Here is a 27,412-nt window from a genome sequence, read left to right on the forward strand (position 1 = left end):
CCGGAGTGTGTATATGTCAATCCCAAACTCCCAGTTTATCCCTCCCCCCACCTTACCCCTTTGGTAACCATAAGTTTGTTTTCTAAGTCTCTGAGTGTGCTTCTGTTTTGTTAATAAGTTCATTTGTATCATATTTTTTAGATTCTGCATATAAGCAATATCATATTTGTCTTTCTCTGTCTGATTTACTTCACTTAGTATGATAATCTCTGAGTCCATCCATGTTGCTGCAAATGGCATTATTTCATTCTTATTAATGGCTGAGTAATATTCTGTTATATATATGTACCACATCTTCTTTATCCATTTTTCTGTTGATGGACATTTAGGTTGCTTCCCTATCCTGGCTATTGTAAATAGTGCTGCAGTGAACGTTGGGGTGCATGTATCTTTTTGAATTATGGTTTTCGCAGGATAAATGTCCAGGAGTGGGATTGCTGGGTCATATGGTAGTTCTATTTTTAGTTTTTTAAGGAACCTCCATACTGTTCTCCATAGTGGCTGTATCAATTTACATTCCCACCAACAGTGCAAGAGGGTTCCCTTTTCTCCACATCCTCTCAAGCATTTATTGTTTGTAGAGTTTTTGATGATGTCCCTTCTGACTGTTGTGAGGTGATACCTCATTGTAGTTTTGATTTGCATTTCTCTAATAATTACTAATGTTGAACAGCTTTTCATCTTCTTGTCCATCTGTATGTTTTCTTTGGAGAAATGTCTACTTAGGTCTTCTGCCCATTTTTGGATTGGGTTGTTTGTTTTTGTAATATTCAGCTTCATGAGTTGTTTATATATTTTGGAGATTAATCCTTTGTCCATTAATTCTTTTGCAAATACTTTTTCTCACTCTGAGGGTTGTCTTTTCATCTTGTTTGTAGTTTTCTTCACTTTGCAAAAGCTTCTAAGTTTCATTAGGTCATATTTGTTTATTTTTGTTTTTATTTCCATTACTCTAGAGGTGGGTCAAAAAAGATCTTGCTGTGATTTATGTCAAAGAGTGTTCTTCCTATGTTTTCCTCTAAAAGTTTTATAGTGTCCAGTCTTACATTAAGTTCTCTAATCCATTTTGAGTTTATTTGTGTTTATGGTGTTAGGGAGTGTTCTAATTTCATTCTTTTACATGTAGCTGTCCAGTTTTCCCATCATCACTTATTGAAGAGACTGTCTTTTCTCCATGGTATATTCTTGCCTCCTTTGTCATAGATTAGTTGACCACTGTTGCGTGGGTTTATCTCTGGGCTTTCTATCCTGTTCCATTGACCTATATTTCTGTTTTTGTGCCAGTACCATACTGTCTTGATTACTGTAACTTTGTAGTATAGTCTGAAGTCAGGGAGTCTGATTCCTGCAGCTCCGTTTTTTTCCCTCAGGTCTGCTTTGGCTATTCAGGGTCTTTTGTGTCTCAATACAAATTTTAAGATTTTTTGTTCTAGTTCTGAAAAAAATGCCATTCATAATTTGATAGGGATTTCACTGAAAGTGTAGATTGCTTTGGGTAGTATAGTCATTTTCACAATATTGATTCTTGCAATCCAAGAACATGGTATATCTCTCCATCTGTTTGTATCATCTTTAATTTCTTTCATCATTGTCTTATAGTTTTCTGCATACAGGTCTTCTGTCTCCCTAGGTAGGTTTATTCCTAGGTATTTTATTCTTTTTGTTGCGATGGTAAATGGGAGTGTTTCCTTAATTTCTCTTTCAGATTTTTCATCATTAGTGCACAGGGATGCAGGAGATTTCTGTGCCTTAATTTTGTATCCTGCAACTTTACCAAATTCATTGATCAGCTCTAATAGTTTTCTGGTGGCACCTTTAGGATTCTCTATGTATAGTATCATGTCATCTGCAACGGTTGACAGTTTTACTTCTTCTTTTCCCTTTTGTTTTCCTTTTATTTCTTTTTCTTCTCTGATTGCCATGGTTAGGACTTCCAAAACTATGTTGAATAATAGTGGTGAGAGTGGACATCCTTATCTTGTTCCTGATCTTAGAGGAAATGCTTTCAATTTTTCACCATTGAGAATGATGTTTGCTGTGGGTTTGTCGTATATGGCCTTTATTATGTTGAGGTAGTTTCCCTCTATGCCCACTTTCTGGAGAGTTTTTATCATAAATGGGTATTGAATTTTGTCAAAAGCTTTTCCTGCATTTATTGAGATGATCATATGGTTTTTATTCTTCAGTTTGTTATGGTGTATCACATTGATTGATTTGTGTATACTGAAGAATCCTTGCATCCCTGGGATAAATCCCACTAGATCATGGTGTATGATGCTTTTAATGTGTTGCTGGATTCTGTTTGCTAGTATTTTGTTGAGAATTTGAGCATCCATATTCATCAGTGATATTGGTCTGAAATTTTCTTTTTTTATAGTATCTTTGTCTGGTTTAGGTATCAGGGTGATGGTGGCCTCATAGAATGAGTTTGGGAGTATTCCTTCCTCTGCAATTTTTTGGAGGAGTTTGAGAAGGATGGGTGTTAGCTCTTCTCTAAATGTTTGATAGAATTCACCTGTGAAGCCATCTGGTCCTGGGTTTTTTTTTTGTTGGAAGATTTTTAATCACAGTTTCAATTTCATTAGTTGTGATTGGTCTGTTCATATTTTCTATTTCTTCGCGGTTCAGTCTTGGAAGGTTATACTTTTCTAAAATTTGTCCATTTCTTCCAGGTTGTCCATTATTGGCATAGAGTTGCTTGTAGTAGTCTCTTAGGATGCTTTGTATTTCTGTGGTGTCTGTTGTAACTCCTCCTTTTTCATTTCTAATTTTATTGATTTGAGTCCTCTCCCTCGTTTTCTTGATGAGTCTGGCTAATGGTTTATCAATGTTGTTTATCTTGTCAAAGAACCAGCTTTTAGTTTTATTGATCTTTGCTATTGTTTTCTTTCTTTCTATTTCATTTATTTCTGCTCTGATCTTTTTGATTTCTTTCCTTCTGCTAACTTTGGGTTCCTTTAGGTGTAAAGTTAGATTGTTTGAGATTTTTCTTGTTTCTTGAGGTAGGCTTGTATTGCTATAAACTTCCCTCTTAGAACTGCTTCTGCTGCATCCCATAGGTTTTGGGTCATCATGTTTTCATTGTCATTTGTCTCTAGGCATTTTTTGATTTCTTCATTGATTTCTTCAGTGATCTCTTGGTTATTTAGTAACATATTGTTTAGCTTCCATATGTTTGTGTTTTTTACATTTTTCCCCTGTAATTGATTTCTAATTTCATAGCATTGTGGTCAGAAAAGATGCTTGATATGATTTCAATTTTCTTAAATTTACTGAGGCTTTATTTGTGACCCAAGATGTGATTTTTCCTGGAGAATGCTCCATATTCACTTGAGAAGAAAGTGTAATCTGCTGTTTTTGGATGGAATGTCCTATGAATATCAATTAAATCTATCTGGTCTATTGCGTCATTTAAAGGTTGTGTTTCCTTATTAATTTTCTGTTTGAATGATATGTCCATTGGTGTAAGTGAGGTGTTAACGTCTCCCACTATTATTGTGTTACTGTTGACTTCCTCTTTTATGGGAGTTAGGAGTTGCCTTATGTATTGTGGTGCTCCTATGTTGGGTGTGTATATATTTATAATTGTTATATCTTCTTGAATTGATCCCTTGATCATTATGTAGTGTCCTTCCTTGTCTCTTGTAACATTCTTTATCTTAAAATCTATTTTATCTGATATGAGTATTGTTACTCCAGCTTTCTTTTGATTTCCATTTGCATGGAATATCTTCTTCTATCCCCTCACTTTCAGTCTGTATGTGTCCCTAAGTCAGAAGTGGGTTTCTTGTAGACAGCATATAGATGGGTCTTGTTTTTGTATCCATCCAACGAGCCTGTGTCTTTTGGTTGGAGCATTTAATCCATTCACGTTTAAGGTAATTATTGATATGTATGTTCCTATTACCATTTTCTTAATTGTTTTGGGTTTGTTTTTGTAGGTCCTTTTCTTCTCTTCTCTTGTTTCCCACTAAGAGAAGTTCCTTTCGAATTTGCTGTAGAGCTGGTTTGGTCGTGCTGAATTCTCTTAGCTTTTGCTTGTCTGTAAAGCTCTTGATTTCTCCATCAGATCTGAATGAGATCCTTGCTGCTAGAGTAATCTCATTTGTAGGTTCTTCCCTTTCATCACTTTAAATATGTCATACCACTCCCTTCTGGCTTGTAGAGTTTCTGCTGAGAAATCAGCTGTTAACCTTATGGGATTTCCCTTATACCTTATTTGTCATTTTTCCCTTGCTAATTTCAATAATTTTTTGTGGTCTTTTTTATTTTTTGCCAATTTGATTACTATGTGTCTCAGCGTGTTTCTCCTTGGGTTTATCCTGTTAGGGACTCTCTGTGCTTCCTGGACTTGGGTGGCTATTTCCTTTCCCATGTTAGGGAAGTTTTCGACTATAATCTGTTCAAATATTTTCTCTGGTCCTTTCTCTCTCTCTTCTCCTTCTGGGCCCCCTGTAATGCGCATGTTGTTGTGTTTAATGTTGTCCCAGAGGTCTCTTAGGCTGTCTTCATTTCTTTTCATTCTTTTTTCTTTATTCTGTTACACAGCAGTGAATTCCACCATTCTGTCTTCCAGGTTACTTATCTGTTCTTCTGCCTCAGTTATTTTGCTATGGATTCCTTCTAGTGTATTTTTCATTTCAGTTATTGTATTGTTCATCACTGTTTGTTCTTTAATTCTTCTAGGTCTTTGTTAAACATTTATTGCATCTTCTCGACCTTTGCCTCCATTCTTTTTCCTATGTCCTGGATCATCTTCACTATCATTACTCTGAATTCTTTTTCTGGAAGGTTGCCTGTCTCCACTGCATTTAATTGTTTTTCTGGAGTTTTATCTTGTTCCTTCATCTGGTACATAGCCCTCTGCCTTTTCATCTTGTCTATCTTTCTGTGAATGTGGTTTTTGTTCCACAGACTGCAGGATTGTAGTTCTTCTTGCTTCTGCTGTCTGCCCTCTGGTGGATGAGGCTGTCTAAGAGGCTTGTGCAAGTTTCCTGATGGGAGGCACTGGTGGTGGGTAGAGCTAGCTGTTGCTCTGCTGGACAGAGCTCAGTAAAACTTTAATCCGCTTGTATGCTGATGGGGGGGGCTGGGTTCCCTCCCTGTTGGTTGTTTGGCCTGAGGCGACCCAACACTGGAGCCTACAGGGGCTCTTTGGTGGGGCTAATGGGGAACTCTGGGAGGGCTCACACCAAGGAGTACTTCCCAGAACTTCATGCCAGTGTCCTTGTCCTCATTGTGAGACACAGCCGCCCCCTCGCCTCTGAAGGAGACCCTGCAACACTAGCAGGTAGGTCTGATTCAGTCTCCTATGGGGTCACTGCTCCTTCCCCTGGGTCCTGATGCACACACTACCTTGTGTGTGCCCTCCAAGAGTGGAGTCTCTGTTCCCCCCAGTCCTGTCAAAGTCCTGTAATCAAATCCTGTTAGCCTTCGAAGTCTGATTCTCTAGGAATTCCTCCTCCCGTTGCCAGACCTCCAGGTTGGGAAGCCTGACATGGGGCTCAGAACCTTCACTCCAGTGGGTGGATTTCTGTGGTATAAGTGTTCTCCAGTCTGTGAGTCACCCACCCAGCAGTTATGGGATTTGATTTTACTGTGATTGCACCCCTCCTACAGTCTCATTGTGGCTTCTCCTTTGTCTTTGGATGTGGAGTAACTTTTTTGTTAAGTTCCAGTATCTTCCTGTTGATGATTGTCCAGCAGGTAGTTGTGATTCCAGTGCTCTCGCCACTTACTGACCCTTGAGGCTTGTGGTTTTTATCTTAGTCCTTGTTTTGTTTTATAAAACTCTGTGTGGTTTATTTTCTTTAACATGAAGCCTATTTAGCATCTACTGATTATAACTTATTGACACTTCATTTATGGTCAAGATTATGATCTGTATTGATATGCATTTAAAGGACATTGAGAGAAAATTTTCTCTGTTTTTAGGTCACAAGATTAAATAATAAATCTTTCTTGCTAATTTATCCAGAGGCTATATATTTTGATCATTTTTTGAATATGTGAAGAGTTAAACACTAGAGGTGAATTGTTTCTCAATATTCATAAAACATTTGCCCCATTATTTGTTCTTTGAATTTTGCTTTGAGATGAGTATAAATATCCTTATTTTTTATTTTGTTTATATCTGAATACCATAACTTGCCTATCTTTGATTTTAACAAACTTTTTGTCACTTTGTCTTTCTTGTGTCTCTTATTGGATTCTATTTTTAATCCTGCGCCTTTCAATACCATTATTTTTTCATTTACATTTAGTGTTTTTAATAATGTATTTTTCATACTTGTTTTTTTTTCTGTTAGTTATTAAATTCCTATTAGTTTCCTTGATTTTTTACTCTCTAAAAATGCAAGCTGTATTTCCTTTTTATATTATTTTTTAGTGTTTCATAAGGTTTTATTAGAGTCTAATTTCACTCAACCAGTGGTTATTTTCAACTTTTCAAAATAATCTTTAATCTATGTTTCTGTATTTTTTAGTGGTGAATTTGAAACCATATTGTTCGAATTTCATGTTTAAAAGAAATAATTTAATAAGAATTTTCCTTTACCACTAAGCTCAACACTGTTTATATAATTTGAAATTTTACATCAAAGTACTTACTATTATATTATTTTGCAAAATAAAATCTTCTCTTTCTAGAGTAATTTTCTGCATATATATTCTGTATATATTTTGTGAGATTCATACCTAAGTATTTAATATTTTTCATGCTATTGTAAATGTTATTGTCTTAATGCATTTCAAATTCCAAGTTTTCAGTGCTGGTATATACAAAAGCAGTTGATCTTTGTATGTTAGCCTAGTGTCCAGCAACCTCTCTATACTTAAGTATTAGTTCCAGATTTTGTGTGCATGTGAATTCTTTGGGATTTTCTACATAAACAGTCATGTTATCTGCAAACAAAGATAGTTTTATTCCTTCCCAAACTCTGTACATTAAATTTCCTTTTCTCCTTTTTTTGCACTAGCTGTGCCTTCTAGTACAGTGTTGAATAGGAATAGTGAAAGAGGACATCTTTGCCTTGTTTCTGATCCTAGGAGGAAAGTGTGCAGGTTTTCAACAGTAAGTATGATACTAGCTATAGATGTTTTAATAGATATTCTTTCTCATTCTGAAGATGTTCCTCTCTATTTCTAGTTTTCTAGGGGTTTTTACATGAAAAAGTGATGGAATTTGTTAAATAACTTTTCCACATCAATTGGTATGATCATCCAAATTTTTTTCTTTTACATGTTGATATGGTGGATTACACTGATTGATTTCAAATATTGAACCAGGCTTGCATATCTGGAATAAGTTACACTTGGTCATGCTATATATTTTTTTACACTTTTGGATGCAATTTACTAATATTTTCTTGAAGATTTTTACATCTATATTCATGAGAGATATTGATCTGTAGTTTGTCTTTACCTGCTTTGGGTATTGCAGTAGTGCTGGGCTCATAGAAGGAATTAAGAAGTGTTCTCTCTGCTTCTATTTTCTGGACAAGAATGTGGAGAATGGGTATCATTTCTTCCTTAAATATTTGGTAGGATTAACCAGTGGAATCCCCTGGGCCTAGCGCTTATTTTTTCAAAGTTATTAATTACTAATTCAATTTTGTAATGAATATAGGCCTATTCAAACTATCCATTTCTCCTTGTGTGAGTTTTGATAGTTTGTATCTCTAGGATTTGGTCAATTTTATTTAAGTTATCAAATTTTGGGGAACAGATTTGTTCAGAGTATTCCTTTGTTATCCTTTTAATATTCATAAAATCAGTTGTGATGATCCTACCCTCACTTCTGATATTGGTAATTTGTGACTTCTTTCTCTTTTTTTCTTTAGTTAGCCTAGGTAGAAGTTTATCAATTTTATTGATCTTTTCCAAGAATAAGTTTTAGGTTTTGTGGAATTTTCTCTTTCATTGCTTTTTGCTCTTCTATTTCATTTCTTCTACTGCTTTAAGCTTAAGTTGCTCTTTTTTTTTCCACTTTTCAATGGGAGAAACTTATATTATTGATTTTACATCTTTCTTCTTTTCTAATATATACATAATAATATATACATTCAGTGGAATTCATTTCTTTGTAGTCACTGCTTTTTCATGATCCCACAAATTTCGATAAGTTGTAGTTTAGTTTATTTTTGTTCAGTTCAAAATATTTTAAAATTTCTCTTAAGACTTTTTCTTGACCCATGTGTTATTTAAGAGTGTATTTTTAAACCTCCATGTATTGGGGGGAATTTCCCATCCCTTTCTGTTATTTACTTGTAGTTTAATTCCTTTTTTCTGAGAACACACTTTTTATGATTTCTATTCTTTTAAATTTAAGATGTGTTTTATGGCCCCTGTATTCTATCTTGGTAAGGGTGATTATTCCACCTGTTCTTGAGAAGTATGAGTATTCTGCTGTGGTCGGATGGAGTATTCTAAAAATGTCAAACAGATCAAGTTGATTGGTAGTGATGTTCAGGTCAACTATATTCATATGGCTTCTCTACCTGCTTGATCTATAAATGACTAAAAGAGGGCTGTTCATGTATCCAACTGGAATAATGGATTTGTCTAATTCTATTACTGTTCTATCAATTTTTCCCTTAGACAATTTGATGCTGTGTGTTTATCATATGTAAATACCACATTAAGGATTGTTATGTCTTCTTGGAAGAGTGACCCCTTTATCATATGTAATGCTCTCTTTCTCTTAATTAATACTTTTTCTTGACCTGAGTCTTTTTTCTCTGGAAATAATATAGCTACTCTAATTTCTTTTGATTAGCGTTGACATGGTATCTCCTTCTCCATTCTTAACCCACGTCTTCGTATTTGTTTTTTTCTTATTGACAATATAAGGTTGGGTCTTGTTTTCTCAGTCACTTTGACAATCTCTGTGATTATTTTATTTTATTTTTAAATTTTTTAATTAGTTTCTGCTTTATAACAAAATGAATCAGTTATGCATATACATCTGTACCCATATCCCTTCCCTCTTGCATCTCCCTCCCTCCCACCCTCCCTATCCCACCCCTGCAGGCGGTCACAAAGCACCGAGCTGATCTCCCTGTGCTATGTGGCTGCTTCCCACTAGCTATCTACCTTACGTTTGGTAGTGTATATATGTCCATGTCTCTCTCTCACTTTGTCACAGCTTACCCTTCCCCCTCCCCATATCCTCAAGTCCATTCTCAAGTAGGTCTGTGTCTTTATTCCTGTTTTACCCCTAGGTTCTTCATGACATTTTTTTCTTAAATTCCATATATATGTGTTAGCATATGGTATTTGTCTTTCTCTTTCTGACTTACTTCACTCTGTTTCACAGACTCTAGGTCTATCCACCTCATTACAAACAGCTCAATTCCGTTTCTTTTTATGGCTGAGTAATATTCCATTGTATATATGTGCCACATCTTCTTTATCCATTCTTCCGATGATGGACACTTAGGTTGTTTCCAGCTCCGGGCTATTGTGAATAGAGCTGCAATGAACATTTTGGTACATGTCTCTTTTTGAATTATGGTTTTCTCAGGGTATATGCCTAGTAGTGGGATTGCTGGGTCATATGGTAGTTCTATTTGTAGTTTTTTAAGGAACCTCCATACTGTTCTCCATAGTGGCTGTACCAATTCACATTCCCACCAGCAATGCAAGAGTGTTCCCTTTTCTCCACACCCTCTCCAGCATTTATTGTTTCTAGATTTCTTGATGATGGCCATTCTGACTGGTGTGAGATGATATCTCATTGTAGTTTTGATTTGCATTTCTCTAATGATTAATGATGTTGAGCATTCTTTCATGTGTTTGTTGGCAGTCTGTATATCTTCTTTGGAGAAATGTCTATTTAGGTCTTCTGCCCATTTTTGGATTGGGTTGTTTGCTTTTTTGTTATTGAGCTGCATGAGCTGCTTATAAATTTTGGAGATAAATCCTTTGTCAGTTGCTTCATTTGCAAATATTTTCTCCCATTCTGAGGGTTGTCTTTTGGTCTTGTTTATGGTTTCCTTTGCTGTGCAAAAGCTTTGAAGTTTCATTAGGTCCCATTTGTTTATTTTTGTTTTTATTTCCATTTCTCTAGTAGGTGGGTCCGAAAGGATCTTGCTGTGATTTATGTCATAGAGTGTTCTGCCTATGTTTTCCTCTAAGAGTTTGATAGTTTCTGGCCTTACATTTAGGTCTTTAATCCATTTTGAGCTTATTTTTGTGTATGGTGTTAGGGAGTCATCTAATCTCATACTTTTACATGTCCCTGTCCAGTTTTCCCAGCACCACTTATTGAAGAGGCTGTCCTTTCTCCACTGTACATTCCTGACTCCTTTATCAAAGACAAGGTGACCATATGTGTGTGGTTTTATCTCTGAGCTTTCTATCCTGTTCCATTGATCTATCTTTCTGTTTTTGTGCCAGTACCACACTGTCTTGATTACTGTAGCTTTCTAGTATAGTCTGAAGTCAGGGAGCCTGATTCCTCCAGCTCCGTTTTTTTTTTCTCAAGATTGCTTTGGCTATTCGGGGTCTTTTGTTTTTCCAAACAAATTTTGAAATTTTTTATTCTAGTTCTGTGAAAAATGCCAGTGGTAGTTTGATAGGGATTGCATTGAATCTGTAGATTGCTTTGGGTAGTAGAGTCATTTTCACAATATTGATTCTTCTAATCCAGGAACATGGTATGTCTCTCCCTCTATTTGTATCATCTTTAATTTCTTTCATCAGTGTCTTATAATTTTCTGCATACAGGTCTTTTGTCTCCTTAGGTAGGTTTATTCCTAGATATTTTCTTCTTTTTGTTGCAATGGTAAATGGGAGTGTTTTCTGGATTTCATTTTCAGATTTTTCATCATTAGTGTACAGGAATGCCAGAGATTTCTGTGCATTAATTTTGTATCCTGCTACTTTACCAAATGCATTGATTAGCTCTAGTAGTTTTCTAGTAGCAACTTTAGGATTCTCTATGTATAGTATCATGTCATCTGCAAACAGTGACAGCTTTACTTCTTCTTTTCCAATTTGGATTCCTTTTATTTCCTTTTCTTCTCTGATTGCTGTGGCTAAAACTTCCAAAACTATGTTGAATATAAGTGGTGAGAGTGGGCAGACTTGTCTTATTCCTGATCTTAGCGGAAATGGTTTCAGTTTTTCACCATTGAGGACGATGTTGGCTGTGGGTTTGTCATATATGGCCTTTATTATGTTGAGGAAAGTTCCCTCTTTGCCTACTTTCTGCAGGGTTTTTATCATAAATGGGTGTTGAATTTTGTCGAAAGCTTTCTCTGCATCTATTGAGATGATCATATGGTTTTTCTCCTTCAATTTGTTAATATGGGGTATCACATTGATTGATTTGCGTATATTGAAGAATCCTTGCATTCCTGGGATAAACCCCACTTGATCATGGTGTATGATCCTTTTAATGTGCTGTTGGATTCTGTTTGCTAGTATTTTGTTGAGGATTTTTGCATCTATGTTCATCAGTGATATTGGCCTATAGTTTTCTTTCTTTGTGACATCCTTCTCTGGTTTTGGTATCAAGGTGGTCTCGTAGAATGAGTTTGGGAGTGTTCCTCCCTCTGCTATATTTTGGAAGAGTTTGAGAAGGATAGGTGTTAGCTCTTCTCTAAATGTTTGATAGAATTCGCCTGTGAAGCCATCTGGTCCTGGGCTTTTGTTTGTTGGAAGATTTTTAATCACAGTTTCAATTTCAGTGCTTGTGATTGGTCTATTCATATTTTCTATTTCTTCTTGATTCAGTCTTGGCAGGTTGTGCTTTTCTAAGAATTTGTCCATTTCTTCCAGGTTGTCCATTTTATTGGCATAGAGTTGCTCGTAGTAATCTCTCATGATCTTTTGTATTTCTGCAGTGTCAGTTGTTACTTCTCCTTTTTCATTTCTAATTCTATTGATTTGAGTCTTATCCCTTTTTTTCTTGATGAGTCTGGCTAATGGTTTATCAATTTTGTTTATCTTCTCAAAGAACTAGCTTTTAGTTTTGTTGATCTTTGCTATCGTTTCCTTTTTTTTTCTCATTTATTTCTGATCTGATTTTTATGATTCCTTTCCTTCTGCTAACTTTGGGAGTTTTTTGTTCTTCTTTCTCTAATTGCTTTAGGTGCAGGGTCAGGTTGTTTACTTGAGATGTTTCCTGTTTCTTAAGGTGGGATTGTATTGCTATAAACTTCCCTCTTAGAACTGCTTTTGCTGCATCCCATAGGTTTTGGGTCATCGTGTCTCCATTGTCATTTGTTTCTAGGTATTTTTTGATTTCCTCTTTGATTTCTTCAGTGATCACTTCCTTATTAAGTAGTGTATTGTTTAGCCTCAATGTGTTTGTGTTTTTTACAGATCTTTTCCTGTAATTGATATCTAGTCTCATAGCATTGTTGTCAGAAAAGATACTTGATACAATTTCAATTTTCTTAAATTTACCAAGGCTTGATTTGTGACCCAAGATATGATCTATCCTGGAGAATGTTCCATGAGCACTTGAGAAAAATGTGTATTCTGTTGTTTTTGGATGGAATGTCCTATAAATGTCAATTAAGTCCATCTTGTTTAATGTATCATTTAAAGCTTGTGTTTCCTTATTTATTTTCATTTTGGATGATCTGTCCATTGGTGAGAGTTGGGTGTTGAAGTCCGCTACTATGAGTGTGTTACTGTCAATTTCCCCTTTTATGGCTGTTAGTATTTGCCTTATGTATTGAGGTGCTCCTATGTTGGGTGCATAAATATTTACAATTGTTATATCTTCTTCTTGGATCGATCCCTTGATCATTATGTAGTGTCCTTCTTTGTCTCTTGTAATAGTCTTTATTTTAAAGTCTATTTTGTCTGATATAAGAATTGCTACTCCAGCTTTCTTTTGATTTCCATTTGCATGGAATATCTTTTTCCATCCCCTCACTTTCAGTCTGTAGGTGTCCCTAGGTCTGAAGTGGGTCTCTTGTAGACAGCATATATATGGGTCTTGTTTTTGTATCCATTCAATCTGTGTCTTTTGGTGGGAGCATTCAATCCATTTACATTTAAGGTAATTATCGATACGTATGTCCCTCTTCCCATTTTCTTAATTGTTTTGGGTTTGTTATTGTAGGTATTTTCCTTCTGTTGTGTTTATTGCCTAGAGAAGTTCCTTTAGCATTTGTTGTAAAGCTGGTTTCGTGGTGCTAAACTCTCTGAGCTTTTGCTTGTGTGTAAAGATTTTAATTTCTCCATCAAATCTGAATGAGATCCTTGCTGGGTAGAGTAATCTTGGTTGCAGGTTTTTGTCCTTCATCACTTTAAATATGTCCTGCCACTCCCTTCTGGCTTGTAGAGTTTCTGCTGAGAGATCAGCTGTTAACCTGATGGGGATTCCCTTGTGTGTTATTTGTTGTTTTTCCCTTGCTGCTTTTAATATGTTTTCTTTGTGTTTAATTTTTGACAGTTTGATTAATATGTGTCAGCGTATTTCTCCTTGGATTTATTCTGTATGGGACTCTCTGTGCCTCCTGGACTTGATTAACTATTTCCTTTCCCATATTAGGGAAGTTTTCAACTATAATCTCTTCAAATATTTTCTCAGTCCCTTTCTTTTTCTCTTCTTCTTCTGGAACCCCTATAATTCGAATGTTGGTGTGTTTAATGTTGTCCCAGAGGCCTCTGAGACTGTCCTCAGTTCTTTTCATTATTTTTTCTTTATTCTGCTCTGCAGCAGTTATTTCCACTATTTTATCTTCCAGGTCACTTATCCGTTCTTCTGCCTCAGTTATTCTGCTATTGATCCCATCTAGAGTATTTTTAATTTCATTTATTGTGTTTCTAATCGTCGCTTGATTCATCTTTAGTTCTTCTGGGTCCTTGTTAAGTGTTTCTTGCATTTTGTCTATTCTATTTCCAAGATTTTGGATCATCTTTACTAACATTATTCTGAATTCTTTTTCAGTTAGACTGCCTATTACCTCTTCATCTGTTAGGTTTGGTGGGTTTTTATCTTGCTCCTTCACCTGCTGTGTGTTCTTCTGTCTTCTCATTTTGCTTATCTTACTGTGTTCGGGGTCTCCTATTTGCAGGCTGCAGGTTCGTAGTCCCCTTTGTTTTTGGTGTCTGTCCCCAGTGGCTAAGGTTGTTTCAGTGGGTTGTGTAGGCTTCCTGTTGGAGGGGACTGGTGCCTGTGTTCTGGTGGATGAGGCTCGATCTTGTCTTTCTGGTGGACAGGTCCACGTCTGGTGGTGTGTTTTGGGTTGTCTGTGGCCTTATTATGTTTTTAGGCAGCCTCTCTGCTAATGGGTGGTGTTGTGTTCCTGTCTTGCTAGTTGCTTGGCCTAGGGTGACCAGCACTGTAGCTTGCTGGTCGTTGAGTGAAGCTGGGTGCTGGTGTTGAGACGGAGATCTCTGGGAGATTTTCACTGTTTGATATTATGTGGAGCTGGGAGGTCTCTTTTGGACCAGTGTCCTGAAGTTGGCTCTCCCACCTCAGAGGCACTGCACTGACTCCTGGCTGCAGCACCAAGAGCCTTTCATCCACCGAGCTCAGAATAAAAGGGAGAAAAAGTAGAAAGAAAGAATTAGTAGAAGTAGAAAGAAAGAAAGAAAGAAAAGAAAGAAGGAAGGAAGGAAGGAAAGGGAGGGAGGGAGGAGGGAAGGTAGGAAAAAGGGAAGTAGAGAAGATGAAGTAAAATAGAATAAAGTATGATAAAATATAATAGCGTTATTAAAATAAATAAATAATTGTTTAAAAAAATTTTTTAAATTAAAAAAAAACCCAAAAAACGGACGGATAGAACCCTGGGACAAATGGTGGAAGCAAAGCTATACAGACAAAATCTCACACAGAAGCATACATATACACATTCACAAAAAGAGAAAAAGGGGAACAAATCGTAAATCTTGCTCTCAAAGTCCACCTCCTCAATTTGGGATAATTCGTTGTAAAAAGAGGAAAAGGGTAAAATATCATAAATCTTGTTCTCAAAGTCCACCTCCTCAATTTGGGATGATTCGTTGTCTATTCATGTATTCCACAGATGCAGGGTACATCAAGTTGATTGTGGAGCTTTAATCTGCTGCTCCTGAGACTGCTGGGAGAGATTTCCCTTTCTCTTCTTTATTCTCACAGCTCCCGGGTTTCAGCTTTGGATGTGGCCCCACCTCTGCGTGTAGGTCGCCGGAGGGCGTCTGTTCTTCGCTCAGACAGGACGGGGTTAAAGGAGCAGCTGCTTCGGGGGCTCCGGCTCACTCAGGCCGGGGGGAGGGAGGGGTACGGAGTGCGGGGCGAGCCTGCGGTGGCAGAGGCCGACATGACGTTGCACCAGCCCGAGGCGCGCCGTGCGCTCTCCCGGGGAAGTTGTCCCTGGATCCCCGGACCCTGGCAGTGGCGGGCTGCACAGGCTCCCCGGAAGGGGGGCGTGGACAGTGACCTGTGCTTGCCCATAGGCTTCTTGGTGGCGGCGGCAGCAGCCTTAGAGTTTCATGCTGTCTCTGGTGTCCGTGCTTTTAGCCGCGGCTCGCGCCCGTCTCTGGAGCTCCCTTAAGCAGCGCTCTTAATCCCCTCTCCTCGCGCACCAGGAAACAAAGAGGGAAGAAAAAGTCGCTTGCCTCTTCGGCAGCTCCAGACTTTTTCCCGGACTCCCTCCCGGCCAGCCGTGGTGCACTAACCCCTTCAGGCTGTGTTCACGCCGCCAACCCCAGTCCTCTTCCTGCTCTCCAACCGAAGCCCCTAAACCCGAACCTCAGCTCCCAGCCCCGCCCGCCCCGGCGGCCGAGCAGACGAGCCTCTCGGGCTGGTCAGTGCCGGTCGGCACCGATCCTCTGTGCCGGAATCTCTCCGCTTTGCCCTCTGCTCCCCTGTTGCTGTGCTCTTCTCCGTGGCTCCGAACCTTCCCCCTCCGCCACCCGCAGTCTCCGCCCGTGAAGGGGCTTCTAGTGTGTGGAAACCTTTCCTCCTTCAGAGCTCCCTCCCACTGGTGCAGGTCCCGTCCCTATCCTTTTGTCTCTGTTTATTCTTTTTTACGTGGGGAGTTTCTTGCCTTTTGGGGTGTCTGAGGTCTTCTGCCAGCGTTCAGTAGGTGTTCTGTAGGAGTTGTTCCACGTATAGATGTATTTCTGGTATATCTGTGGGGAGGAAGGTGATCTCCGCATCTTACTCTTCTGCCATCTTCCCCCAGGTCCTCACAATCTCTGTTTTTAATTGGAGTATTCAGGCCATTCACACTGAAAGTAGTTATTGATATACTGGATTATATTACCATGTTTGTAACTGTTCTTTATTCATTGTATTTGTTCTTTGTCTCTTTTTCCCCCTCTTTTTCTGCCTTCTCTAGCTTTAATTTAGCATTTTATATGAGCCCATCTTAGTCTTCTATTAATATAGCAATTATACTTCTTTTTAAATGTTTTTGGTGGTTGTCTAGAGATTGCAGTACGCATTTTATACCACTTCCCCTGTAGCACAGGTACCTTATAGGAGAGTATTCCCAATTCCCTTCTCCCTTCCCTTATGACATTGTTGTCATTCATTGCACTTTTTTATATGCTTTAATCATCACCTGTTTCATCTGAGATGTTCATGTTCTCCATCTGTTACTGGACTGCCAACTTGGATCCATTACTGGATCCACTGTTTTCTAATTTTCACATCTTCCTCATTACTGGATTACTTCCCTGTTTCTCTGAAATCCATCATATTGTATTTTCCTAAGAGTGGGTGTGTGCTGTTCAATATTATACATTAACAAAATAAATAAATAAACAAGCTAGAACCACACTAGATGACTTAGAGAATATTTTGCAAGGTATTAATGTGAAGACAAATTTGATGCAGAAGACAATTTGTAATTCAAAGAAAATTATATAATATTATAATATAATATGATGAATAAACCCCCTGAAAGTTATGGGTAGGTTATAGAAATAGGTAGATGGATTTATATACTTATGGAGAATTTAGGAAAGAATACATGCAAGGTGATTAAAATGGATTATGCAGGAGGAGTGGGCACAGTGATGTGGATGGAAAGGAAAATAATGATTGCATAAAAATTTTAGAGCACATATAAACTGTATTTTTAAACCTTAAATATATGTATTGACATATGCATAAAGGAAATAAAATTTAGGAAAACGCTCAAAATGGATGTTTGTAAAGTAAAATTTCTCAGCCCTACATGTCTGAAGTTGTCCTGGTTCACTCTGTATTTTGAAGGGCTAGATCTGTTACTGATGAGATGTCTCAAGCTATTCTTGCCATCATTCCTCCACAAGTGACCAGTTTCTTAATTCTTTCTGGAATATTTTAAGCTCTTTTCTGTTTTTTAGATGTTGGCATTTCATAGTGATATGCCTTGGTTTGGTTCTTTTAAAATTCATTTCTCTAAGTCCTTTTAAAAAAATCCATGTCCTTCTACTCCCTGGTACATATCTCCTCAAATAATTCTCTTGATGTGGTCCTCCTCTGCATTTCCTTGTGCATTTTTCTTGACTCTAATTAGGTTACTATTAGACCCCTAAATTAATCTTACTCTCCTATGTTGTCTTTCAAATTTATTCTTTTTTGTTCCTTTAATCTCTTCATTTAATTGTGTGGGAAATTTCCCCAACTTTATTTTACAACCATTTTAGTAAATCTTAGTAAATTTCCAAAAATCAATTTAAAAAAAATCTAATTCCACTATCTCTTTCTCTGTTAGTTCCTTTTTCTTTGTAACCAGGGGTGCAATATGTATTCTCAAATCTCTCTAAAAATATTAGAGGTTTTGGAAGTTTCTCCTGTTTCCTACAACATCTCTGTTTCTCCTGGGGCAACTTTTTCTCTTTTTTAATGTTGTTCTTTCTTTCTGATATTGGAGACTTTCTTCAAATGTCTGCTGACCTGTGGTTATCTGCTTCTACTTAAGAGGAGGCTCTGGAAATCAATCAACGTGACTCACTAAATTAAAGAATAAAGAAGGAAAACAATATGAATAGCTCAGTAGATGCATTTGATAATATTTAACGTCTGTCCATGATAAAACTCTCAGTAAACAAGCAATAAACAGAAACTTCCTCAGTTGTGTGTGTGTGTGCGTGTATGACATCATACTTGATGGTGATACTAAATGCATTTTCTCTAACATTGGAAACAAGGCAAGGGATTCCATTCTCACCATTTCTCCTCAACATTGTACTTAAACTCCTAACCAGTGCAACAAGAAAGAAAAAAGAAACAATTTTTGGAAAGGAAGAAGTAAAGGAGTTTTATTTGCTGATGACATGATTGTTTTTTTCTATAAAATCCAAAGGAAATCTACAAATATATTACTAGAATACATGAATTTAGGAAGGTCATGAATACATGGTTAATGTTTCTGAAAATCAATTCTATGTTCATACAATTGTTAGAAATAATTTAAAAAGCAATATCATTTAAAGTAGCCCCCTCAAAGAATAAAATAACTAAGAATAATTTTAATGAAAGAAGTGTATGACTTCTACACTGAAAGCTGTAAACACTTCTGGCAAGATTAAGGAAAAATAAATAAATGGATTAGAGCTCAATATTGTTAAGATGTCACTTTTCACCAAATTTATCAACAAATTCAATGCAAACCTTATAAAACTCTAAAACACTTTTCTTGTAGAAATTGACAAACCCAATTTAAAAGACATGTTGAAAAACAAAAGACCTGGAAAACCCAAGACAATATTTTCCTAGTTGACTTCAAAACTTACTATAAGTTGTAGTATTCAAATCAATATACTATTGGCAAAGGACAGACAAACAGATAAATAGTACAGCATAGAAAATCCAGAAGTAGATCCGTGCTTATACTGTAAATTACTTTTTGAATATTTTCATTAACTTGGGGAAGGCAAAGATTTCTTAAATAGTACACTGAAGTTATTAGCCAGGGAAGAAAAAAATGATAGCTTAACCATGTCAAAAGACATGGTCAAGAAAATGAAAGGCAAACCACAGAATGGGAAAAAATATTCATAATATGTATATTAAACAAAACACTTCTTTCCATAATATATACAAACTCCTACACATCAGTAAATAATAAATGACAATCTAATAATATAAATGGGCCAAAAACTTGAAAAGACACTTCACAAAAGGAGATTATGAATTGCCAATAAGCATACAGAAGTGTGCTCAATATTATCAATCATTAAAGAAATACAAATTAAAACTATATGGGATATCACATTATACATTATAGACTAACATGGGTCAAACATAGACTTTGAAGTACAGTTTGACAGGTTCTAAAACCATTAAACATATTCCTACACAATGACCCAACAATTCCACTCCTAGTTATTTACACAAGAGAAATTAAAACATCTTGCCACTAAAAAACTTGTACAAGAACAACAGCTTTATTCAAACTAGTCCCAAACTAGAATTCACCCAAGTGTCCATAAACAGGAAAATGAATAAATGGATTGTGGTAGGTCCACACAATGGAATACCTTCAACAATAAAAAAGAACAAATTTCTGTTCATCCAACAACATGGATGATGAGCAAAAGAAGTCAGACACAAAGCACATGTGTTGTATTATTTTCACGTATATGGAATCCAGGAACAGGCAAAATTAACATATGGTGACAGAAAGGACAGCAATGTTTCCCTCTGAGAGGCTGCCTGGGCACAAGTGGTCAGGAGGCAAGTTGAGGGGTAAAGGGTGTGTTGTTCTGTTCTTCATTTTTCAAATAACACAACAGTTTTCAGCACCTTGTCTCCCTTGTGATCTCCACTGCTTCTCCAGGTGCTGCAGGGCACACTGGTTGCTTCTCTGACCTCTGGGAGCATCCTCCACCTACAATAGTAATTAGCGATCCTCTGACCAGTTTTTGTCTTATAGATTTCGGTAGTAATCTCTCATCTGCTCATTGCCCCCGACATTCTCCTCGTCATTGTGAATCCAGTCTCTTCATTAGCATTTTAGTGGGGGGGGAGGGGAGATAATAAAAGAGAAGACAAATGATCCTCTTCAATCTGCAGTTTTTAATCAGAAACTTCTTTATGCAGAATTCAACAAAATTATGTGACATTTCTTTGATGGTTTTGGGTACTGGTAAGTGAATAATTTTCTTCTGGTTTGACAAAGAATCCTAATCTCTTCATAACTTTTATGAATACAAAATGTTGATTAAAACATTATCAGAGCAATAAAATAATCACCTAAGAACCAGAATTAAAGGCTCAGGTTTAAAATTACTATCACAGAAAATAGCAGCAATTTCTGAAATTCAGATGTCTAGAAAGATTCACTATATAAAACAATAACACAAAAAGATTTATATTAACACAAAGTAGAAGTCCCAGAAGAAATGACTGATAGTCTTGTGAATTTCTCAGTTTATCCATATCATACTCTTAACCACATCTTATCATTTATGAACTAGTTTTATAATACAAGATGGTATTTCTCTTAACAGTTATAGATCAGAGGAGGGGACATCTTGTTTTATTTTCTCTTAGTTATTAATTAAGAAACATTTTTCAAGGTTAGAATTTTTTATTCCATTGTTTTCATTCCTCTGTTTATTCCACCTTGATTTTGTACAAATTTTAAATTTTTTTAATTAAAAAATATACCAGATAAGGGGAAATATCTTTACAATGGTTTTGATTGGGACAGACTGGAATGGACTTTTTCAGTCCTGTGCTTCAGTCTTTCTTAACCTCCTCACTTTCTTCAATTATATCATTGTTTGTTGTTTCAATTCCATTTATTCTGGTCTCTACTGAAACCACTTATTTTATATATGTTAGTTCTTCACAACCTATCCTTTACATATAAAATGTTACACCCTCCACAAGCGTCTTGGAATATTGATGACCGTTTTCACATGGTATTCTTCCTCCCTAGGATATCCACAGAAAATCAGAACACAGATGACAGGCTTATCTTTGAGACTGTATCCAGGCACTTCAAAAGACATAAAGTGGAGATTTCAACTGCAATAAAAACGACATTTCCTTTCCTTGAGGGTCTTCGTGACCGTGAACTCATCACCAATAGAATGTATGAAGTAAGTGAAGTTTATTATGTCACAATCTGGTAAACTAGCCCCATACTAAGTTATGCTTCGATAACCTGAACACAGAAGTAAGGGCACAAGTAGCTAACTGAGGAGTGTCCTATGAGAAGAAGACCTTTTCAAGTATTTTTGCAATTGTTCAAGTATTGTGATAAGGTAAAAAAGGAGAGGGAGAGTAGAAACAGGCATCACTGGAGACAGTCCTGCTTCTAACTGAAGGGATGGTGCTCATGGTGACGACAGGCATCAAGGTGAGTAACACTGGAGACAGGCTGCATCTGAAGCAGGTGTGCTCCACAGATGTTAATTCCTTGTAGGAATGCACACAGTAGAGCATAAACTAAGAATTAAAAGAATTTTAATGAATTGATGAATAATTTAAATGAGATGATTTAATGAAATAATAATTGACACAGCATTTCTTTTCAATGAACTTCAATTTAAATAGTTAGATCTGAGAACATTAAAACCCACAGGGAATTGATGTCCTGTTAGGACAAATTTGGGGGTATATGCTTGCCATTCTTTCTCCAATGGTTTTTGGGGGGGTGTCTTTTTTTTCCATTTATTTACTTATTTACTTATTTTATTTATGCTATTTCTGGAGTCTTGGAATTTCGGTTAATTTTAGCAATAGGTGTTGTTGGAGCTACAGAGATGCAAGTCTTCTCCTTGCCCTACAAATATGCTTTCCCTGTGGTCAAGTTCACAAAAGGGGAAACTGTCACCTGCCTTCCTTGAGCTCTTCCAGGCCAAGTCAGCCTTGGTGAAGGGGCAGGTGTTGTCCAGTCAACAGAATAGCTGCTCGTCACCTGCCAAGTCTATTCCTAAAACATTTGACCAAGCTCTGAGAAGCCTACATATCCGTTAACTTTGAACCCAATTTTATTCTTCAGAATTGTTCCTTCTTAAATCTAATATAAATGAGGGTAAATGGGGATTTCTAAGGAGAAAGGATTTACTGTTCCACTTAGTAGCCATACAAAGGAGAAATAATTTACTGTTCCACTTAGTAACCATACAAATACACAGACATTCTAAAGCTTTATGTGAAAATATACATATGTATGGAAATTGGAATACATTAACCATAAAATCTCTTTCTAGGGCTCTTCTGTAACGTGGAAGTCTGTATTTATATTTTCTCCATTCAATATTTTTTAGGACTGTCAAGCTTCTTGTAGAAACCTGGTCCCTGTATCAAGAGTGGTTTACAATGTTCTCAGTGAGCTGGAGAAGACATTTGACTTGCTGCTTCTGGAAGCTGTGTTCAGCGAGGTCAACCGGCAGGAATATCCTGATTTAAATCACATTTATGAAAGCTTCATAAAGGGTAATTAGCTTGTTATCTACCTTTTGATGTTAAGGCCAATTTTGTTCAACAAGTATATATTGAGCTTATACCACGAGCCATACATGGTGCTGGGTAGTGGGGATATAACAGTTAACAAAACACGTACCATGAGCCTTACTGAAGCTCATGTTATAATGGCTACAGTACAACACCAACCTGGAGCTCTGCTTAACTAGGCATTTAGACTCACAGGACAACCAGAGCCACAGTGGCATCCAATTTAGATAGAAGGACAAATGACAGGGCAGCACTGGTCTACACAGCAGTCCACCGAGTTCACTACTACCCATCTCAAGCTTAGCTGTGGGTGCAGGATCTATCCTGGCTTGGCAACACCAGATCAGTGGGAGTCAGTATCCCAACAACTCCAGAATCATAACTTTTAGGGACCCCTAGAGGGACAAGCCGAGTTACAAGAATCACCACATTGAAGGAAGACCCAAGAATAGTCCATAGATCCCAGTCCACGTGTAATTTATCAGTCACAGGTCATGTTAAGCCCTAAACCCAGGGTTGGCTTAGTAACACGGAAGAAAGGCCACTTTCATCAGATTTCCATAGTAATGAGCAAGAAAATTAACTCAATATCAAATCTGCCCTTAAAGGAAAAATGGTTTTTAACTTTTTCTCCTCAAATAATCACAGAAGCTCTTCTCTTCCAGGGACTATTTTTGGTGCTATCTGAAACTAACTCTTGACTTTTTCCTGAGAACGCATAGTTTATACTTTTTAAATGCTGGGGCGACTCCCACCTACACTGGCCGCCGTCCACCTGCCCCTGGGGGAGGTTGCTGCTGCCACCTCCTGGACTCCACTGTCCCCCAGAGCTCGGGTCAGCAGCCAAAGTTAGAGGCTGGGGACTGTGACCAGGGCGTGACATCTCTCCTATTGCCAGGTCCCCACCTCCATCTCATGTGCTAAAGCCCCCAGTGCCTGCCCACAGGCCTCCTTCAACTCTTCTGGGCTTTGGGCCATTGTTCTCCTCGTACCTTCCAGCTGGTTTTGCTGAGGCTTGAAGCCCATGTCCTGGGGAAGACAAAGCAGCCATGGCTCTCACAGTCCCGTCCGTCTCACCCTCTAGAAGGCACTGTCCCAGGAGGTGTTCCTGCCATCAGCTCTGGGGCAGCCAGGGCTCCACTGCCTCCCCTGGTGTCTCCTACCTGGACTCCTGGCAGGGACCCACCCCCTAGGCTCCCTGGTTTATTTCGTTCCTCCTATGCTTGCTGGGTCACCTAGCTGCAGGGGCCCTGGGCTGCTGTCCTGGCCCCTCCTCGATGGGGCAGCCTCCTGGGTCCCTGGTCCCGGAGTCGTGGGGACGTCCTGTAGTGCTGCAACAGGCACTCCCTGCTTGCGGCTTCAGAGTGTCCTCCTTTGTGGGATCTGGGCCACTATGGGAACCCTGTCTAGTAACCCCACCACACGCATCACCCCCTCTGCTTGGTCTCTTTTGGAACCGCTCATCCTCCCCAACACAATTAAGCCCAACCCTCGTCTTATCTAGTCCCATCTTTATTTTATTTCTTTTTAATATTTATTTATTTATTTGGCTGCACCAGATCTTAGTTGCAGCACGCTGGATCTTCGAGGCAGCACATGGGCTCTTTTAGTTGTAGAATGCAGGTTCTTAGTTGCAGCATGTGGATCTAGTTCCCTGACCGGGGATGGGAACCCGGGCCCCCTGCACTGGGAGCTCAGAGTCTTAACCACTGGACTACCAGGGAAGCCCCTAGTCCCATCTATATAGCTCTTGGGCTTTCCCTTTTATACACACGGATCTCTCTAGGATCCTACCCCTTCTCCAGAGGAAATCTCTGTTTCTTCCTTACAGTTTGAACAGTTCAGTAAACACATTTCACTTTCCTTATTTATCTTGACATGTGCTTTCCCCACGATGTGAGGTTTATTTTACGTAACTGACAGGATCAGGATGTTTCCACGACTCCTTTATCCTAACATACAAGTGGCTCAGTTCTGTGTGTGGAACGTAACAGTTCCCTTGTTGGGGTTTCTCTTCTGTCCAAGGATGACGGGGGAACTTTACTATGAAGATTGGGACCCACTGAGCTCTGAGTGACCCGAGGGCTAGGAATTCCTAAATTTGTAATTTTGAGATGATGTTCCTGGTCTCTGGTGGAGATCTCTAATTGTCTTCTTCTCTGTCCTTCTCTTCAGTAATCCAGGAGAAAACTAATCATGAAGAAAGCAATGGAGAAGAGAAGGAGGAGAGGCCTACTCTCCCACTAAGCCTTGAGCAAGGTGATTGAGACAAATACAAAAGCGATTCCCATCTGCTAAGAGGAAAAGAAGAAGGGGAGGTGGGAGCCCGAGTCCTGAGCAAACACTGAGAATCAGGGAAGAAATGTTGAAGGACCACGGAGAAGGTGGCAAGGGGTGTCTATATGAGCATCTAACCAGAGGCTGAGTGCTGGAGAAGTAGCTGTGACAAGAGATTGTTGGCCCAAATACCAAGACAAAGGAAGAGGAACCCAGGGTGTCAGTAACCAGATTTAAAGAGAATGACTACCTGGAAGTAATTGTGACTTAGAAAGACTCCTGTAGGAGAAGATCAGTGTAAAGGTGTGAAGGGCTAAGGACTATGGGCCCAAGGTCAACGTCAAAGAGGAGACCCTTGATGATGGCAGAAGAAGAGACCGATTTAAACGTGGGGGATATTGTTCAAGAGCAGGAATATTCGAGGAGAAAGGCAGTCATATAGAGACAGAAGCGAGGAAGTGGTAGAGACGTGGAGGAGAGGATGTGGGTATTTGAGAGACAGAGAGGAAGAAAAAGAAGAAATGAAAGGAGAAAGGGGTCAGGGACACAACACAAACAACCAAGTTATTACCAGCTCACTTGATTGAACATTTATTCTGGCAGCTGTGGGATTAGTGCCATTGGATGATGTTATCACGTATGTGCCCATTTTGCAGATAAGGAAGCTGAAATCTAGAGAGACCATGTAAATAGTTGTCCTGGGGTCAATGAGCAAGGATGGGCCCAGGCATTCTGAACCCAGAGCCTGTGTTTGCAACCCTGGATACTACCTGGTAACCTAATGGAAAAGATAGAACCATGAAAAAAAAAATAGGGAAACATATAAAGAGGGAAAGAGACTGAAAAAGAATCCCAAGGGCTGGAGAAAGTGGAAGAGAATCAGACACTGAATCCTCATGGAAAAGCCAACAAGACCTGCACAGGGAGGGGGTGGAGTACGAGGGAGTGGGGAAGAGGCAGCCGGACTTTGCAGGAAGTAAGGGAAGGCCACCAGTCAGGGGCAGCTCTGGGGACAAAGGCAAGTTCACTATGACCGTGGGAGTCAAGATAAGCCATCACTAGTTACTGAATGGCTGGTGGAGGTCACCCAGTGAGATGGCCTGGCCGAGGCACTCTCAGCCAGGGTGCCGCTGACCTGTCTTCCAGTCTATGGACTGGAGTGTGACTACAAGAGTTGGATGAGATCCACCAGGTCCAGATGGTCTCTGTATTGATATCTGCAGGGGGTCTTAAACTTCTTATCTATAAAAAAGGGATTAGGGGAGGTTGGTACAGCCCATACTTCAATATCTGAGATAAATTTTTAATTTTCCCCCCTAGGAACTTGGGAAAACTCATGTCAAGGCCGGACGTGGTGTTGCAGAGAGTCCTCTTCTTACGATGGTTTGTTCTTGACTCTGTTCTATGATCCTTTGCTGCTTGTGTCCCATTCTGGACTGTGCTGGGGGTGGAGTGGCTGCTGCTTTGTACCAAAAAATTGTCAGTCTTTGCATCTGCCATTTCTCCGAGGATTTAGATAGCAGAGTCTTCGTACTCTGAGTTGCCTGGGAGAGTCGCTCCTTCCACGCTCCTTAAACGCACTTGCTGTTAGTGCCTGAAGGCTCTGGGCCTGGACCTTTTGCCCAGGTGCCTGGCTTCACAGTTTTCTGCTCTGTCCTGCTTGATCAGGCAGCGACCTCAGTGCTTTGACGTCATGTGCAGCAGTGGCCAGTGCTGCAGCCACAGTGGCAGGGGAGCAGGTGATGAGCGTTCCTCAGGGGACAGGGTACCTCCCCTGCCGGGTCCCTCACCCAGGGCCATGGACACCAATTGCCTCCCGTGCAAACCCTCTCCCTCCATCCCTGGAGCAGAGGCCCGGAGCTGCCCTCCAAACACCAGGCAGGCGTCCGAAAGAAACCTTTGGTACTTTAGCAACCAATAACCACTGCTGACAACGCTTGACCTCCATTAGCCCATAACACTCCTAATAGTGTTATTATTTAAAATATTATTTCCCTGAGTCTCAGTGTTCTCATCTGTAATGTAGGGATCATCGTGCCTATCTGGCAGGTTGTCATGAGGCTATGAAATGGAACAAGGATGACAATGCATTACCCAGAATGACTGATACTACGTATTCAGCACGTGTTTGATCCTGAGTAAAAACTACTGGTACAAAAAATATATTGTTAATCTAAAACATTAGTCATAATGATTTGATTTTCCGATCGCAGTATACGGTATATTGATGCAGCTAATAGTTTATTTAATCCTCCCCCAAACCTGAAAATGAGGTATATATTACCCTTGTTTTTCAGAGGAAAAAGAATCAGCTTAGAGAGTTTGGTTATTTGCACAAGTTTACCCAACTGAGAATTGGGATTGAACTCTGCTGTGAATAGTGTCACAGCAGGAATTCAGGTGCCCATGGCCTAGCTTCAAATTCTGCCTTGCGATCTTAGGGAAGTGACTACCCCTTTTTGTCCCTCAGTTTCAACATCTCTAAAAAGGACATGATAATAGTACCTACTTCAGAGGGTGCTGGATTTTAAACAAGTCATATCATGTAAAGCATTCACAGTCATGCCTGTGGGTTCATCAGTGTTCCATGCATTTGTTATTATTACTACATTTAATTATCATCATTATTTGTATCTGGTGCCAGAGTCTAAGCTTTTAACCATTATAGTAAACTTTGGGATTTTCTTCTCTCACAGATGTCCATTGGATTTACTGATTCCCCAGACTGGAAAAGCAGTGATAAAAGTAATACCAACTTCTGGCCCAGGAAGATAAATTGAGGGT

The 27,412-nt window shown here is 38.8% G+C and overlaps 1 protein-coding gene across 3 annotated transcripts in view; it reads left to right on the forward strand.

Annotated features, from left to right (window-relative positions):
• The window catches only part of LOC308621985 (nuclear autoantigen Sp-100-like), an 88,171-nt gene that overhangs the window by 23,493 nt on the left and 37,266 nt on the right, over nucleotides 1-27,412 (forward strand). For all 3 annotated transcript variants that reach the window (XM_081242961.1, XM_081242962.1, XM_081242963.1), the window contains exons 2-5: nucleotides 20,829-20,991; nucleotides 22,165-22,333; nucleotides 24,527-24,610; nucleotides 25,949-26,011. In XM_081242961.1, coding sequence (XP_081099087.1) covers nucleotides 20,829-20,991; nucleotides 22,165-22,333; nucleotides 24,527-24,610; nucleotides 25,949-26,011 — 479 coding nt within the window. The remainder of the gene's footprint in view (nucleotides 1-20,828; nucleotides 20,992-22,164; nucleotides 22,334-24,526; nucleotides 24,611-25,948; nucleotides 26,012-27,412) is intronic.

The sequence above is a fragment of the Mesoplodon bidens genome (assembly GCF_964165515.1).
Source record: "Mesoplodon bidens genome assembly, chromosome: 8".
In the NCBI taxonomy this organism is placed as follows: domain Eukaryota; kingdom Metazoa; phylum Chordata; class Mammalia; order Artiodactyla; family Ziphiidae; genus Mesoplodon; species Mesoplodon bidens.